This window comes from Nilaparvata lugens, chromosome 8 (assembly GCF_014356525.2).
Source record: "Nilaparvata lugens isolate BPH chromosome 8, ASM1435652v1, whole genome shotgun sequence".
In the NCBI taxonomy this organism is placed as follows: Eukaryota; Metazoa; Arthropoda; class Insecta; order Hemiptera; family Delphacidae; genus Nilaparvata; species Nilaparvata lugens.
This window is the reverse complement of record NC_052511.1, coordinates 21234973-21254635: the sequence shown is the minus strand read 5'-3', so window position 1 is coordinate 21254635 and position 19663 is coordinate 21234973. Positions and strand designations below refer to the sequence as shown.

The following is a 19663-nucleotide window of genomic DNA, read 5'->3' as shown; positions in this document are numbered from 1 at the left end:
ACCTTCATTGACTGGGCTATATATTGTTCAAGGGATATTGCTTGGTTTGAATTGTAAAATAAATTGTTCTGACAGAAAAATAATATTTAGATTCCAACTAGGAACTAAATTGTTGATTTTTAGGTTTAATTGATCGGGAACTTGAAACTCTTTTTGAAGTTGGCCTCGCATATTTCTGTCTTGTCCCAATAACCTTGTGAATCATAATCCTTAAGTTACAAGGATAAGAACAATTTTTAATATTAAATAAATGAATATTTATCATTGAAATTTCATTATTGAAAAGTTGAAAACCTGAATTCACATATTATCTGAACTACAATATTGTTTTTAAAATGCATAATTTTGTTACTAGCAAATAATAGAATTAGATTGGATTTTCAAATGTACGGCCATAAAGACCCCATAAAATGGTCGCTCCATAAGGAACACGAGTGTCATGACCTGTATAATTATAGACCTTGTCCATAAAACGTTAAATTCAAAAATGGCAACTTTCAACTTCTAATTATCATTTAGACAGAGCTACAGAGCTCAATCGGACATTAAATGATTTGAAATTTTAAATGTAAATAGTTTAAACATGTCTCCAAGCCCTTTTGGAATAGTCCGAAATCTCAACTCATTACAGATTTTTCACATCAAGTGCGCATAATTTTAAAATTTCCCCAGTTTCCCCTAATTATCCTATGTTTTCCAATTTTTGTATACCTATACTATCAAGTCCATCAATTTCATTTCTGGAGAAAAAATTAAAATTTCAAAATTATCGGGCCCGAAATGAGGGGTGAAAGGACAATTTTCAAAATTTTATTCAATTCCGGGCATCTACTCTATGAAAAGAACCTATATATCAAGTTTCATCGAAATCTGTTGGATAGTTTTGCCAATAGACCGTTTGAAATAAAAAAGTGCCAAAATTGGTAAAATGACAAAATACCCGCATATGGTATCTTCGCGAATTTATATTGTAGAAGCTTTGTTCTGGTCTTAAATGAAAGCGCTCAAAAATCTTGAAAAATAATGTCATTTCAACATTATAAAATTTCCACTACCTTCCGCGTAAATTGAGATGGCAGCATGCGAAAATCAATGGGAAGTTGGTTACAGAATACATATAGTGGCGTCGGTCTTTTCAATTTTCTGATTTGCTTAGATAATAAGGTGGGGGACGGGTGCTGGAACGACCGTTCCACTAGATAATAAATCTCATCATTATGAGAATTTTCAATGAGCTCGTTAATGAGTAACCGTTTGACTTTGATTCAAACTTGAAATAAAATCTGGTGTGGTGCACTCACTCAACTTTCCTTGCCGTTATGAAAATTGATTAACTAACGCTAGTGTTCCCGCGCATCTCAAGTCTACTTTTCTAAGATCTGAGCCAGCTGGTGACAGGACAATAGCGCTGCAGACACATGAAGTCTGCTATCTCTTTATAGTGAATGATTTAATAGAATCAACAGTTGCCAACAGTTTGCAATTGAATAATCTTATTTTCTCCAATTTCGATCTTATTTTCAATTTTAGGTGAAAATGCCAGACTACTGAACATCAATTGTAGAGATTTTTATGCTCAATCTTTTCCACTTGAATTTTTTTGTTAAAATTGTATCTGAAGCCTGATAATTGGAAATCTAAAATCAACATAGATGGATGAATCATTGCATAGATGGTGCAGTGCTCCTGAAGTTTTTACAGATATGAGACTTGTGGCAGTTGATAGAGCTTGTCAATGACTTTTCTAAATATGAATTTGATCAAAATCGTTGGAGCCGTTTTCGAGAAAATAGCGAAAAACCCTATTTTTGACAACATTTTCGCCATTTTAGCCGCCATCTTGATCGAAATTGTTCGTGTCGGATCCTTACAGTGTAAGGACCTTAAGTTCCAAATTTCAAGTCATTCCGTTAATTGGGAGATGAGATATCGTGTACACAGACGCACATACACTCATACACACACATACAGACCAATACCCAAAACCACTTTTTTGGACTCAGGGGACCTTGAAACGTATAGAAATTTGGAAATTGGGGTACCTTACTTTTTGCGGAAAGCAATACTTTCCTTACCTATGGTAATAGGGCAAGGAAAGTAAAAATTAACAAACAATAAAAGGTCAGTTTAAATTTGGAAAAATCATCGAACACGAAATCATGAACAAGGTATATTTTCTTGACGAATGGAATATTTTAAAGATATTATTGATCATTATCTGTAAAAATCAACTATTAATATTAGATCAGATATACCGAAATGAAAAGGCGAGATATTTATAGAAGACGGTGGAGAATGAAACGTGACAACAATACTGTCCTATGAAATCCATTGACTATGTATTCTAATACGAGAATCTCACTATTTATTACTTGGAACCCATAATATAACAGTAGCCTACAGTAGGCCTGCTGTATCTTTCAACTGTTATGTTACAATCTGCTATCTTACAAACTTCCAAAACAGTGCCGTTTTGTGAAATTCGCTGTAAACTGCCAACATTGGTTGATCGGGAGGCATTAATTTTATTTATAAAGAATGCTGACAATTCATAGTGAATTTCACCCTAGCGATCTATTATCTCCGACGTCCATGCATGACTGAGCACCTGAAGCCCATGACCAAGTTTCCACCTATCTACGAAACTAAGCATTCAAGCATCCCAACACCATAACTAAGTAGTCAAGCACCCACAACTAAGTAGTATTTATCTATTAAGTCTAGAACTAAGTAGCTTGTAGACAAGCTGCAATGTTTGAAGGATGAGTCTGTCCCAACGGGTGTAAGCCTCCCCCCCCACAACTCACAGCTGAATCTTCAGTCTAGGGACCAGGAAACCTCAAAATTTTGGGGCAGAGAAAGGGGAGTCCCAAGAACGCATGCGTCAAAATTCAGTCCCCCCCACTTGATGGGGAGACCCGAGTAACTTAGAAGTTGCCGGTTGTTTGAGCGGTGAGCATCGTCGTATAGAAAATGTGTAATTCTCTCAAAACACGATTCCTATCACGTGGTTACTGTAGGCTTTGGAGATAGGGAGTCGGAGTTTAAGATACTGTTGGAAAGTATCTGTTGTTGGATAAGTTTCAGCGATTATTTCAGTTGTGATAACGGGACAACAATATTGTGGTTCATGGATTGTAAGAGGAAGACTTTATAATGAATTGAGTTGTGATTCAGAGACGAACAAATAATTGTTTACCAGCTTAGGGGTGTATCGAGTTGTAAATAAAAAGGTAGGCTTTTACTATTTTCTTATAATATGATATACTTCAATTCAACATTTACTCTCATACTTTATAATAACATTGCAATACTGAATTGTCAGGCAGGTTCATTAGGTTTGTTTGAAGATTGTTCAGCATAATTTATTACATTCATCCAAATTCAATAATTGGATTTTATTGGGATGTGGTAAACTATACACCGAATCTACAATGAATTAAGTCTGTTGAATTAATTTCACGACTACTCAATAAATAAAAATAAAACTAATTCAAAATTGATCAATTTATAATATTAGTTTAGATCTCACATTAGTCAATCAGTCAGTTAGTTCAGGTCACTGGAGTTAGCTTGATTAGTTAGGGGTAACTGTAGCCATTTTAACAGTGTGATTAAATGTTGATAGCAGTACAGAACAGTAAACTTCATGTACCTCAGATTAAGAATATTGACTTTTATAAATCCTTATATACATGTAAAAACGTCCTTATAACATGTAAATCCTTACATGTAAAAACGAAGTTTCACAAAATGCCAAGACCATACATTTCCATGCAGATGATATAGAAATAGGCTGAATATACCATTCCAAAGGCTGTCCAAGTTAATGAATGGCTACAATATTATTGGGCTGAGACTGTACAAAAGTTACCACAAAGTTTTATAAATGAGACTGAGATTTAATAGTGAAGATCTTTTACCAGCAGAGAAAGAATGGCTAAAAAATAATAAGAATTCAATGGTAATTAATTATGGACCTAATGTACAATTTTGAGTGGGTCTTGAATCACTGTGGAGGGATTTCAACTGTTAGTTGTAAAATCCTAAGATAAATAAATTACTCATCCTTTTCAAAACAAAGAGTTTAGTATCAAGAATCTATTTTCATGAAATTGGGGTTTGAATTCATGTCAATCTTGAAGACAAGATCTGATGTAACTCTAATTTTGCAGAGGGTGCTTGATCTTGGAGAAAGTGTTCCCTTATTCATTTTGAAAAAAAATATTGGACTAATACTGAGTTTTCGATTGATTCTGCTTAATTTTATATCTACTCTATTGGAAAGTTGTCTATTGTCATACGTTTTTGAAGATGGGTTAATCGATTATTCATGAAAAAGCCACCCACACTCCTTGAATAGTTTCGGGTTCCATTCATCATAAGAAACAAAATTGGCCAAATGAAGAATATATTGCAACTTCGTAGACATACTCATTTGGACGTGCTTACTAGACCAAGTAAAGCTAGCAGGTCTCCAACTTTATTTTAATTTACATAGTTTGCTCATCCAACAAGAGTCTAGACGAAAAAGCGAGTGAAGGGAATATGGAATCTGAACGTAAAGCTTGAAGGCCCAGAAGACAGTATGGATAAAAATAGATAGGAAAGAATACATTTTTAGAAGAAAATCATAGATGAGAGAATGGGGAAGGCATGAATTGAATGAAACAGTAATAGAAAGAGAAAAAATTAATTATTAAAAAATAAATTAATAATAGAAGGAGCCTCATGCTTGGGTGAGAGAAGCTCATATTTTTTGATGAAAAAATAATTATGAGATTTAATTTGTATCGTATATAGGATATATCCTATATTCCTATCGATATCCTATATTCATATTGTAACGCTGTAGAACGGATTTAATTCTATTCTACTTTATTTTACTTTCCTGAAATGAAACTGGAACTGAAAGAGGGTAGAAATGCGAAAAAATAATGGATAGCAGATGCTATAATCGAACGGAACATCGAACAATCACGAGCAAGATCTTAATTCAGTTCACGTCTCTAGACAAACCATCAAACTCCGCCTACTCTATTCTGATTGGCCAAAATGCATACTGTGCATGGTACCGTACTGAATTTTCTAGCGGTAGGCAGATATATAGGTATTATAATATGTAGGTACTAGGTACATCAAACACGGAATTTTTCTATTCATAAGAAATGTAGACAACAGTAGTAACTAGGTAATGTATTTGATGCATTGAAAGGATAAGAGAAATGTTTCTTCAATTCAGCTTCCAATGATATTGATATGAAGTAATCATTGTCTTATCGAAATACTCAGAGTAGAGTTATTGTTTTAATGAGCTGGGAATGAATGGAAGGAGCATGAGAATTATGTTACATTGAATTTTAATGGTGAACTACTTTTTAAATCAATCAAGCAAAATGATACCCGGATTATTCAATGTCACCTTTTCAAGAACAACATGATGGAAAAGTTTGAATAAAACTCATTGGCTTGAGAGGAAGGATTTCAATAAATCAAGAGATAAAGTCACTTCCTGTGTGTTCCACACTACCAATAAGAGAGCTTACCATTGATTCAACCAATTACTGACATTTTTGCAAAATAATTATCACATTTCTCGAGTAATTTAATCATTTCTCATCTATTCAATTTATCGTAAGAAATTCAAACAATTCAGCTTGATTTTTGGATATTTATTTCATTTACACATGCACAAAATCAAAACAATGATTGGGAAAGAAACAAGAGAATTAATCTAAAACTATTCCTCTCCCAAATTTAAATAGTTGATAAGCTCCCAATTATACATGATTAGTACTGATAACAATTGAAAACCAGTAAGCTACGAAGTTGTCTGTTGGAAAACCGTACCTATTAAAATATTAAATTTCGAAGAAGACCAAGAATTATTTTGTTTCTATTGAAACAATTCTTGAAATTACAAACACTACAATGTTTGTTTTATTCGAATAGCAAGAATTATAATAATATTGAAGAATGTTATCGATTGGTAGCATTGAAACTTTCTCTACTATTTTTAATGGAAAGCAATGAATTTTTTATTGAAGAATGCTTAAAGTTTGAAGTTTAACCAGAGACAAATGATTAATACAAGTTGACACGGGTTTTTACTCTATGGTATAACTCATTAAAAATAATTTGAGAGAAAAATCAACTTTCAAGGTACCTGTCTATCCTAACAAAAGTTATGAACAATAGCGTAGAGGTATAGATATACTTCTACAGCTGACTTTCAATATGAATGCTAGTAGAGTGAGATAGTGAGAGAAGATTTCATTAAAAATAAAAAATATTATCATCCTGTAGAGGTATAGAAGCAATGAGATTCTTTCAATAAAAAGAGAATATAGGAATCGTGAATGAGAAAATCTGTTGAAAATTTGAAACCAAGCTAATCAAGATCAAAAGAATAAAGTCGCACGAAAAATGAACCCATCTTCCTCTAGAGAAGGGTACATAAATTCCTTGCAAGCCTACAAATCAACGAAATAACTTGTTTGCGATGAAACACAGTTAATTGCTAACTGTTATTTAACAAAACAGACAGCTGCTCCTCTAAACATTCTACATTGTGCGACTCGATAAATATTTTAACCACTCACTTTAAGAAGAGTCTTGGAGGGAGGAAGGGAGAAGAGAGAAAAAGGAAAGAAAGAGTAAGACAAGGCAAGAGAGAAAGTTGTAGGAATGAGAAGTGTAGAGCAAGAAAGAGATAGGAGACAGAGATTTGTTGTTGAAAGGAATTTAAAATAAAAAGAGAAGTTGAGAGGGAAAAAATCGCATGAAGAAAGAGATTAGGGGACGAGAATAGGATATAGGGAGAAAAGGAATGTGTGTTGGAAAGAGTTGAATGAGAAGATGAAGAAGATGAGAAGAGAATATGAAGAGGAGAGACAAAATAAATAGAGAATAAGGACGAGGTGAAAAAAGTAGAAAGGGAGGATAAAAAAGTTATAGTAGGTAGTGGAAGAGAATGAGATAAATGGAAGAAATAAGAGGAATATATAAATGTCTAGGAGAATATAAAGGAATGTATAGGTATGACGGAGGAATAAGTGAAAATAGAGGAGCAGATCAAACAGTGTCAGTAAGTATGAAAGGAGACAGAATAAGATAAAGCCAGAGAGCTAGAGGCATATAACAGAGAAAGTAGAGAAGTGAAAATGTAGAGAGAACTGACACAAAAAGTAGATGAAGAGAATACAAGTGAAAGACTGTTGGAAGGAAGTAAATTAATATAGGAAAAATAAGAGTGGAACAAAAAGAGAAGGAGAAGGAAGGATGAGAAGAGAAATTGAGAAATGAATAAAATACGAAAGGGAAACAGGAAGAATGAATAAAAGGGCAAGAGACAAGTGTGAAAAGGAGGAGAAAGAAGTGAAAGAGGAAAAGAGAAAGAGAGCAGATAGGAAGAAAAAAAGACGATGAGGAGGAGGAAAGAAAACACAAATAAAATAGGTAAAGTGCTAATGAAGTGAAATGAACCAGGAAAGAGAAGAATAAAGGTAAAAAAATGAAGAAAGTAAAGAAAGCAAAAGGAAGACACAAATAAAGTACACTAGAAGTGAGAAAGAACATTTGAGGAGACGAAGAGAAAACAAACGAGAAAAAAGAGGGAAATAAAGAGTGGGAAAGAGGAAGAGGAGGAATAGGATGAGAAGGAGTATGAGGGTCAGGATGCGGCCAAGGAGGTGGAGAAGAAAGAGGAGAAGACGAAAAAGAAAAAGAAGAAGTATAAGAAGAAACAGAAAGAGAAAACTAAGAAAGAAAAAGCAATAGGAAGATAGTATTGGCCGTGGAAGAGGGGATGGGGGTAAGCTGGGCAGCCTCTCTTGGGATAGGAGCCAAATCTCAGGCCACAACAATAGAGCATATATAAGAAAAGCAATATCCCCGGCAAGATAAACAAGGATGGGAGATGCTAGCCCGGTTATTAACCGAAACTCTGAGATATGTGCCAAGTATTGAGTCTGCCTCACATTATCACACTCTATTTTCTTTGCTAATAGGGTTTGGTAATACAGTAGTTTCCGATTATCATTAAATTTGAACTGAAAACTTTTCATTGTTCATCGACTGAAACTGGGTTGATAAGTGCAACATTACAGTAAATCGACAAGTTGAGCGAGGCCTATTTTCCAAGTCGAGTAAGCTTTGTTTTCCAGATTGAGTCAAGTATTGATTATTGTTCAACAAAGACAATCGTCTTGAAAAATTAAAAAAATATTGTATAATTATCAAGGTTGAGTGGTGAAGAGGACTAAAAAGTAGGACTAACTCCGCCAAATATATATTTTTTTCATTTCATTCCATTTCTTGCATTTTGTGGTTAGCATGACATAGTTTTTCTCATTATCAAGGGTAGCCTTGTGTAATAAGGTCCAGTTATTGGTAATCAAATTTGAAATTCTAAATTTTCCGAACTTGGATAAGTGATTTTGATATTTTGTTCCGTGATTTTGGCTTTATAAAATCAAAAGAAACTTTTTCAAAATAAAATTTATGTGAAAATCAAGAATAACTATCACACTTTTCCGTCATGGGAAATTTTGGTTTTGTCGGTGAAGTGGAACTTCCTACGGGGCGCCCCACAATCCAAGCCATACGCTAAAAACAGCAACAAATTTGAAATGGACAGCAATGATACTGTGGTGCTTTCTGCTACAAATTTCAACTAATAATATCCATCATAGAACTATTTTGGAGACATTTTATGATTATTGAGTCCGTTTCAAATATTACTTTATTATCGAACTGTAGAAACAAATGAAACGTAAATAATAAATAAGTTTTAGATCAGTAGAAGAACCTTCAACTACTATCCATATCCAAGGGAAGAGCCACATGAAAAAACGTGAATTTTGAGTTGAAGTCATGTATATTCTTTCCTTCTGGTTGAAAATTGGAATGTCAAATATTTTCAAACTGTACGGTATTGATTTATTGATTGCACTCTGTGTCATGAAAATTCAGCCAGTAAAATAGGCTCCCGATAGGCTTTCCTATATAATTTCGATAATGGACCAGCAAGTAGGCTAGCTTATAATGTAGGCTACTCTAATGCATTCTATTGAACGTATCAATATTTCAGTGTCAACCAAATGAACAATAGAAAAAGGTATCAATCAAACAAGAAAAGTAAGCCAAAAAGGAAAAATGTTTCTTGAATAACATGATAACGTCATTGATTTGATTTTGTACTTATGTAAATAAATATCACTTTACCTATACCTACCTATGTACTATATCTATATACTATACCTGTAGTGAGATTCACCCCAAACTGTCAGCAATGATTAAATGAGCAGCACTGATGCAATTCATAAGGAATGCAATGCTGATCGTTTGATGTGTATCTCACTATACAGTACCATTTCAGCCTCTCTTCTAAACACTGCCAAGTTATATATGCATTATTGTAATAATTTGAATTAGAAAATAAAAGCCAAACCAAAATATAAATATCTATACACAGTATTCTGGTCTAGCGTAGTAGTTTGACCATCTATGGTCAAATCAAGTCCATTAATTTCATAATACTTAGAAGGACCACAATATTATTATCTCCGGAGTGGGATTTGAATACTATACTATTCAAATTTGTTAAATGTTTTATACTTTTACTATTTTTGCTAAGGATGATGTCCACATGAGCTCTAGCCTCTAGGCTTGTACGTGGATAATGAGACAGATGATGATGAGAGATGAGTGGAAGTGCAGCTTTAGGTGGGTTCCGACCGGCAAACAATTTTCAAACTCATAAATAGTAAAGTTCGACTCTTGAAGTGATCACCCGGGAATAGCAGGCAAATCGATAGAGCTCAAATTATCTTATCGATAGCTTATCAGCGCGACCACCAAATCAAACTGAGGTAGAATTTATACAGTTGTCTCATTCAAAAATTTCTAAAGTTTATAATACTATTTTGGAAATATCTGCACTATAATTTCAATAATCTCCATAAAACGAAATGGAACGTTCAAGGATTATAATACATCAATTTTGGACCCCATCGCAAACTGCCATTATTGATTAATAGTTGACTAAAAGTCAAAAATGGACTGTCAGTCGTTGTTAATTTAGTGAACAAGTAGCCTATAATGAATTTTCATTAATGTTCAATTTGTTTAATTTGTTTTTTCAAACGGCCCTAAAAGATATCAACATGAGTTATATGTTCTCTACTATGCTCCCAAAACTATTATTTATATATAAATACTAGAACGCCATTGGTTGTAGCAGTTCTTACAAATCGGCGTCGATATCTCAATAAATACTGAAACACTATTGGTCGTAGCTGATCTCACAAAATGGAGTTGATGTCTAAAGAAATGCTGAGCCGTTATTGGTTGTGGCAGTTCTTCTCACAAAATGGAGACTATGAATCCCTAAATGAATTTGAAATACTTTTATGAATGCTCCACGCTTTTGATTGATTCTCTTGTCATTTTATTGGAAAATTATCTACACTGAATTCCACCCAGCACGCACTTTGACACGGGAAATTTCCACGACATTCTTTTGATCTTCAATTTTTGAACCAATATTGCTCTGAAAGCGAAAAGCGATAAAATGTCGTTTTTATTTTCTTTCTCTATTTTTTTATCGTAATCTTTGTTTTTGCCGCTTTTTTCATTTCACAGGTCACACAAGCACGAATCAATCGACAGCAAAAGAAATACCTATCGTATACTCTTCTATTCTTTTCCTTCCTCCTTATCAATACCTCTTACTCCTTCCCTTCAACAGCTTATTTTAGTTTCAATCAAGTTCACTTTTTCCAACTCATCTTTTTTCTTCTTTCTGTTTCTTCTTCTTCTTTTTCTTCTTCGTCTTCTTCTTCTTACTTTTTTCTAATTCTTTCTTCTTTTTCTTCTTCTCCATTCTGCTCTTGTCAATCTCCTCCTATACTATTACCTCCATCTTTTCAGTTTTTCAACTCCTCATTCCCTCATCTCCTGCTTCCTCCTCTTCTAATTTTTCTTCTCTTCTCCTTAGTCTTCTTCTACATTTACTGTCCTCTTCAACAGCTTCTTTCTCTCATCCTCCGCCTCTCCCACTCATTAATTTTATCAATCTCGTCCAAGTTTATCTCACTATCCTTTCAATAAATATTATCCTCCCCTTCTACATACAACTTCTCATTCCAATTTCTTTTCCTCTTCTTCACTCTCCATTCACACGTCATCCTCTTATCTCCCTTCTCCTTTTTTGCTTCTCTTCTTATTTTATGATTACACCTTAGTGGGTGCTCACAGTTTATCGTTCTTTGTCGTGCGTCAATATTTCAAAGTCAAAATAGAGGCTGTTCAAAACTGCTAATTGTATCATACTTACTACTTATTTGATATGAGACTTTACTCCATTCAGTACAATGACACTGAATGGTTTGTATGTTTGTACGGTTATTCTTGTTTCTAGTGCTGAATAGTTCTTATCTTCTTTTTTTTCAAAACTTTCCCAAGTTAAATTCTTCTTACTTGCTATCCCGTTTTGTTCTTATTTGCTTTCGCCATTGTTTATTCTCTTTCCCACGTATATTCTTCAAAATGCTATTAGGCCTAAGAAGTATTTTCTTCATATCAATATTATTTATTCATATGAAATCAACAAATCCATCTTTGATTCCAATTCTTACTGATCTGAATAATTAATTTTCTCCAGTAGCCTGTTTATTCATTTATTTTATTCTTAAAATGTATGTATTCAAAGCTACTTATTTTTATTTTTAAAATAACATCATAGTATCCTTTTTGAAAAGTTTTTAATATAAAGTAACGTATAGAAACACGAATAGAAGCATTTATTTAATATTTTTTGCCTTCTCTTCCAGGCGAGTGAAGTGATTTAGTTTATTGGAAAACTCTTATTTTTCAAGACTTTCATTTTCCGATATTAAAATCTCATATTTATTACATTTCATTGTCATTTTTTGTTTCGATTTCATTATTATCTCTGTATATTTTGTATAGTATTTGTATTTTTGCTAACGATTTGGTTAAGTGGTGGAGTGGACTTTACTGTCCAAACTTCGCCATGTCAACGAATGAAAAAGTCATTTTATTCTATTCTATATCGACTCGTAAATTTACGTACGTTAGAATTAGTACACGCACCCATAGTTAGCACCTGACTATTCTATATATCTTCTTCTCTCACTTCTTCCTGGTTTCCTAACACATTCCTTCTCATACTCTCACTCCGTCCTCTAATCCTCCTCCTCCTGCTCATCATAAGCGCTTTCATCAATACAGGTCTTTTTCATCTCGATTTTCAAGAGAGCATTCAGACGCTTCTATGGCATTTTCAATTCCCGCCTATTGCCTGCCTTTCCTCATCAATTTCAATGGGGGAATCCTCCTCCTCCTCCTCTCTCTCTATCTCCTCCTTCTTCCCATTCAGAGCATTCGAGGATTAAAATATTCCAAACCTATAAGTCGAAAATTGATCTGAGCCTCATCACTCACAGTCAAAATAAAACATAATAGAAATATCGTATATCGATAGATTCTATAGCATTTGCAGTACAATATTTTTATTTTCTTTACTTATTCACTGAAATAGGAATCATGCGCCTGGTACTCCCGTTGGAAGGGTGACCGCTTGAGCCAACTCCTCTGAATATGATTCATGAGTTGTAAAATTGCTTTCCGGTGGTTCGGAACCCACATAAAACTGTAGTTCAATTCATCTCTCATTATCATCAGCCTCATTACCCAAGCAAAAGCCTAGAACTCATGTGGGCATCACCTTCAGCAAAAAATATACCTTTATTTTGATTCAGATTTCACGACCAATAGCATTTACTGAAAATTCGAGAAACCAGTATTATTGTTACACCATTGTGAATCTAATGAGCATCGAATCCCAGTTTCCTGGAGATCTAAAGATGGTGGGGCAGTTGAAACTAGTTTCTCACTGTTTCAATTGATTTTTTATCCGCTGAGGGAGATGCCCATATGAGCTGTAGGCTTGTGCGAGGGTAAGAGGGTGAACATGGAATGAGGCGGATGATGATGAGAGATGAATGGGCTCAGGTTTAGGTGGGTTCCAAACCACCGGAACCTTGAAAAATTATTTACTTGTTGATAGTCTTTATTGATTAATTTACTTCACGAAACTAGTTTCATCAATAAGTGGTTGTAAAATCTTCAATCCTTTTAAAATGGATATCCATCAAGAAATCAACTACTAAAATATATTATCTGTCACCGATATGTCAGACAACAAAAATAAAATGGCAACATTACAATAATGTTTTGCAATACTGATGTTACAAGTGTTGTAAACAAGTATATTCTGACCATTTTAAGATAGATCCCATCCTCATGTGACCTACATTTCAATGCATATCCTTGAGGATAAGGATGAATCCTTCGATACAGTCTCATTTATATTGTCAAGCTGTCTAGTACAGCAGGGTGGTCTACGCTACAGGAAGGGTAGAAAGTGGAACAAGCAGTGTTGGAAGAAGATGGAGTATGAAGAGAAGATGTAGGAGATAAAAACGAAGAGAGAGATGATGGAGAAGGAGAATGAAAAAGAGAGTGAACAGTGAGAAAAAGTTGAAGGAAAAATTGAAATGAGAAGAAGGAGAAAGAGAAGGAGAAGAAGAAGAGGAAAAGAAATAGGAAGGAGAAGAGGAAGAGGAAGAAGAAAAAGACGAAGACGAAAAAAACAAGTATGGAAAGGAAAGAGTGAATGAGAAGAAAAGGAATAAAACTAGATTGAATTATAAGAAGGAGGGATTAAGGGTAGGGGTAAAAAATGGGAAAAATGGTTTAGATGAAGAAGGAAGTCGGAGAATAGAAAAGAATACAGAAAAGAGGAAATATAGATGTAGGAAAGATAAACAGAATAGCAAGAAGCATGAGTAGGAAAAGAGACGGGGTTGAAGAAACAGAGGAACTAGGAGGAAAGAGAGAATAAGGAGAAAGAGGGAGAGGTGGAAGAAGAGTAGATGACTATCATGAGAAGCAAAGAAGGAGAGAAAGAAGAATAAAAAGAATAAGAAGAAGTAGAATAAGAGTAAAAATAACAAACAGTTGCAGAAGAAGCAAGGAGAGAACAATATAATGTAGCCTAATAGAATGAGGATGAAAAAAATACGAAAATGGGAGAGGGGTAGGAGTGGAAGGAGGAAGAAGATGTAGAGTATGGAAATGGGGTGAAGAAGTAGGAGGTAGAGGAAGCAAAAATCGAGAGTAGGAAATTCTTACTGAATTACTTTTTTCCGTCATGATACTGTTCTATATAATAATTTTGTAAAACATGTCAGTGTTGTGAATAAATTTCAATTTCATAAAAAAAAGAGTTGGAGGAAAAATATATAATAAAGAAGAGAAGTAGATGTGAGACAAGGAGGAAACACAGAACGAAGATAATGAAGAAGAAGTGAATGATGATGAAGAGAAGAATAATTCAAGAACTTAGAAAAGCGAATACATCACGGTAAAGCTAAAGGTGCGAAACTAGGGGGTGGAGGACAAGAAAAGAAGGAGAGAAGTAATAAAATAAGAAAAAGTGGTAGTAGTAAAGTAAGAAGAAAATGAAAAATACGCTTATGTTCGATGGACGGTTCAGAATCATTTGTCAGTTTCAATGTTAATGGCTGTGAGACGTTTTGAGGCAGAATATCTCTTTTACTGTGAGATGCAGTTGAGAGCTGAGAGACGCTTTCGATGAATTCAGTGGGGCTTTGACAGAACTGGATGCTTGCTGGCGTGCTTCAAGCGAAACCATGCATAATATATTATCGTTTGTCTTGCCATCTCTTGATGACGCCTGTTTTACTGCTCTATTACAGCGGATCAGGCTGTTTTATGTTTGTTTGGTGGTTTAGCTTGATCCTTCAATATTTATCATGACGTTTAGAATACATTTATTGTGAGGTTGAATTGATGGCAGATATTCAAGATATACGTTATTTGTGAGATGCGCTTTATTACATGATCTACTCAGTGAACATCAGATTACTTATAAGTTACATTTTGTTTATTTATTTGTTGATGCAATCACAAATCATATGAATATGATCGGGGTAGAACAACAGGCATAGCCCAAAACCTCCAAAATGCTCCCAAATTTTGATAAATAATAGCATGTACGAAAAAATAGGTTATCTTCTTACTGTAGAAAGTCGAAGTTAAATTTATTTTCATATGTTAATAGAGACTAAATTACACCCTCACTGTATTGTGTCTAGTTGCCATTAAAAACCTTATTGTTATCCGACTAATCTAAACTCAGCAGTCATATTTTTTGAGTTCCAACTTCAATAAAGTCAACCAAATACTTTTTCTATTATTTTTTATTACAAAATTTATAAGGATTCTGAACTTTGAACTTATCGATGCCTCAAAAGCTCGCTGTTGGGGTATTGTGACACTTCTATGCGTCAAAACTAGTCAAGACATATTAATTAATAAGATCGATATCAATAATTGATTCACGTTCGAATTCCTTATCTTCATCAATCCTAACGGACACCTGGGAATCTGGAAAATGAAGAGGATTTTACGTCAAGTTTCCTCTAAAAACTAGAGAAAGAACAGTAGGAACCCACAAAATAGATGAAATAAAGTGGAAATATAACAAGAATTTATTACTTTCCTTGCCCTATTGTCATAGGTAAGGAAAGTATTGCATTCCGAAAAAATTAAAGAATCCCAATTTCTAAATTTCTATACGTTCCAAGGTCCCCTGAGTCCAAAAAGTGGTTTTTGGGTATTGGTCTGTATGAGTGTATGTGCGTCTGTGTACACGATATCTCATGTCCCATTTAACGGAATGACTTGGAATTTGGAACTTAAGGTCCTTACAATATAAGGATCCGACACGAACAATTTCAAATGCACTTCAAGATGGCGGCTGAAATGGCGAAAATGTTGTCAAAAACAGGGTTTTTCGCGATTGTCTCGAAAACGGCTCCAACGATTTTGATCAAATTTATACCTAAAATAGTCATTAATAAGCTCTATCAACTGCCACAAGTTTTATATCTGTAAAAATTTCAGAAGCTCCGCCTCATCTATGCAAAGTTTGATTTTACATTCCCAATTATCAGGCTTCAGATACAATTTAAACAAAACATTTCAAGTGGAAAAGATTGAGCATAAGAATCTCTACGATTAATATTCAGTAACATTTTCTCCTAAAATTGAAAAAATCTGTTGTGGCGCACTCACACAACTTCCCTTTCCGTTATGAATATTGATCACCTGACGCTAGTGTTCGCGCGCATCTCAAGTCTACTATTCAAAGATTTGACCCAGCTGGTGACAGGGCAATAACGCTGGAGACACACGAGGTCTGCTATCCCTTCATCTTCATAGTGAATGATTTAATAGAATCAACAGTTGCCAACATTTTGCAATTGAATAATCACATTTTCTCGAATTGCGAGCTTATTTTCAAATTTAGGTGAAAATGTTACTGAACATTACTTGTAGAGATTTCCATGCTCAATCTTTTCCACACGAATTTTTTTGTTTAAATGGTATCTGAAGCCTGATAATTGAGAATCTAAAATCAAACTTTGCATAAATGGAGCGGAGCTCCTGGAATTTTTACAGATATGGGACTTGTGGCAGTTGATAGAGCTTATCGATGACTATTTTAGGTATAGCTTCAATCAAAATCGTTGGAGCCGTTTTCGAGAAAAACCCTGTTTTTGACAACATTTTCGCCATTTTAGCTGCCATCTTGAATCGCATTTGATCGAAATTGTTCGTGTCGGATCCTTATATTGTAAGGACCTTACGTTCCAAATTTCAAGTCATTCCGTTAATTGGGAGATTAGATATCGTGTACACAGACGCACATACACACACACACTCACACACACACACCACACACACACACACACCACACACACACACAACACACACACACACACACAACACACACACACCACACACACCACACACACACACACCACACACACACACACACACACACACCACACACACACACACACACACCACACACACACACACACACCACACACACACACCACACACACACACACATACAGACCAATACCCAAAAACCACTTTTTTGGACTCAGGGGACCTTGAAACGTATAGAAATTTAGAAATTGGGGTACCTTAATTTTTTTCGGAAAGCAATACTTTCCTTACCTATGGTAATAGGGCAAGGAAAGTAATAAGCTCGAAATTCGAGAAAATGTGATTAATTCAATTGCAAACTGTTTGAAACTGTTGATTCTATTAAATCATTCACTATGAAGAGATAGTAGACATCGTGTGTCTCCAGCGTTATTGTCCTATCAGTAGCTGGGTCAGAACTTAGAATAGTAGACTTGAGATAATAGAAGTAAATATCGTGTATGACACTACATGAACTAGAAACATTTCATCAGTGTACTAAATAATTGTAAAATTGGAAATGAAAAATTGTTAGAAAATACTCGAATTCCAATTTATAAATGAAAAAATCTTACTCTAATAGCCTAGCATTGGGAGAAGATTCAAATCGGCAACCGCAATGTTCCATATTTTATTAATTAAAATATTTAATTATATTATTGATTTTATCAATTTTTGTGAATAAATAAAATTGACTTATTTAATCAAATATTTAAAAAGGTAATATATGTTAACAAATTTAGTATTTTTATTCAATAAACAATAACTTGACGAATAATCTGAAAAACTTCATGAATCTATTTGCAAGAACAATGTCACTTAAAAATTTAACTCAAGACATTCATATCTCAAAAATCATTAATTTTCGCCCAGAGTTTATTCCGCTTTTATAACTACTAGACAATATTATTCAGATCAGAAAACCTCGTAGAATGTCACCAAATATGTTCCCAAAAATGTTCTCTGGTGTTCACAGAGCCTCAATAGGAATATTGGGAAGTTTGAAAATCGGTTCATGATGGTTCGGAGCCCACTCAACTATTAACACTATACTAGTAGTTCTGTGAACAGTAGACCTCACACAGTATTCTCATCCACAAGTACCTGATTGAAACTATAGACCTTATGGAAATACAGCAATAGACTGGCTTCTCCACACATCTGTGTAATCACTTGTCAGCTGATTTATGATGAATAAATTATAATAGTCTGATTTTTACTCTAATATTGGCGTATGAAGGAGGCTCCTTTTTCCTTTTATTTTATCCTTGAAATGCAAAATTTCCAAAAACCTTGTATATACGTCGACGCGCAATTAAAAAAGGAACATACCTGTCAAATTTCATGAAAATCTATTATCGCGTTTCGCCTTAAATGCGCAACATAAAAACATATAAACATTCTAACATTAAGAGAAATGCCAAACCGTCGACTTGAATCTTAGACCTCACTTCGCTCGGTCAAAAATATAGACTATAAACTATTTAAATTGGTTGATAATTCATTCTTTCAGTCAATTACATTCACTTAATAATCTATGTATTTATTAGCAACTCCTACCTGCGCACAGGATGTTTCCTTGTAAGTGGTTTTGATTTTATAATTTTTCAACTTTAAATCAATCAATAAACGAAATAGTTCTTTATTCTGACATTCTGACATTACTATCGAATAAAACAAAATTAATTAAAATTTATATTTTGTATTTAAGAAGTGTAATGATACATCCCGTTGTATCCTTAGGTTTTTTAATAATAAATTAACTCATGTATTCATTGATAGAAAATTATACCACTCAATGAGGTATTAGATTTGATTTGATGCCCAATTGTTTTGTAGGAACATAGTAGAAACAACGACACACAGTCCTCATTTTGACATCCTGACATTACTATCAAATGAAACAAATATTATTTTAACTTTTTTTATTTATGAAGTGAAAATCTCAATGAGTTATCAGATTTGATTTGATTTCCAATTGTTTTGCAGAAACATGTAGAAACAACGACACCCTGTCCTCATTTTGACATCCTGACATCACTATCATATATGAAAAACTTATTATTGAAATTTTATTTTGTATTTATGAAGTGGAAATCCAAAATTGCCTGATTTGATTTGCAGGAGCATGGTAGTAACACAGACACCCAGTCCTCATTTTGACATTACTATCAAATGAAACTATATTATTTATTTTAACTTTTATTTTGTATTTTTATGATATGAAAATATGATTAGGGTTTGATTTGTTTTGCAGGAGCATGGTAGAAACACCGACGCCGAGCCTAGTGCGACTGCGCGTGGTGCAGAAACAGGTGCTATTTGAGCGCAGGGTGCTGTTTGCCTGCACGGTGCTTGTCGGCCTGAGCCTCCTCACCTGGCTTGTGGCCATCTCCACCGACTACTGGTTCTACGTGGAGGGGGGCCACCACGGCATCTATGTCAACGAGACCAAGCGCTACTTCCTCTCCAGCAATAGCGGCCTCTGGAGGATTTGCAGGTCAGTTCTTGGGGGACGAATTTTAAATTAATTTAAGATATTGGGGAAGGGGGGTGAGAGATTTGAAAAATGAATGAGTTGGCGAGTAGAGTAGGGTTTCCAGTTCATTTTCAGAGAAATTCCATCTCCACCTTTACCCCATCTACCTCTCCCATACCGCTACTGAAATTTTACACCTACCTGAAAATGGAGAAAACTGGGACATTCCATTCCCACCTTCTTCCCCATCTCCCTTGAATTACCTGAAAATGGTGTTAATTCATGAAATAGCCT

The 19663-nt window shown here is 34.4% G+C and overlaps 1 protein-coding gene across 1 annotated transcript in view; it reads left to right on the top strand.

The window, feature by feature from the left end:
* The first annotated feature begins 2897 nt into the window (after window positions 1–2897).
* The window catches only part of LOC111048000, a 54534-nt gene continuing 37768 nt past the window's right edge, over window positions 2898–19663 (top strand). Inside the window, exons 1-2 of the mRNA XM_039434233.1 lie at window positions 2898–3233; window positions 19148–19390. Of these exons, the coding sequence (XP_039290167.1) occupies window positions 19152–19390 (239 nt within the window). The 5' untranslated portion in view covers window positions 2898–3233; window positions 19148–19151. The remainder of the gene's footprint in view (window positions 3234–19147; window positions 19391–19663) is intronic.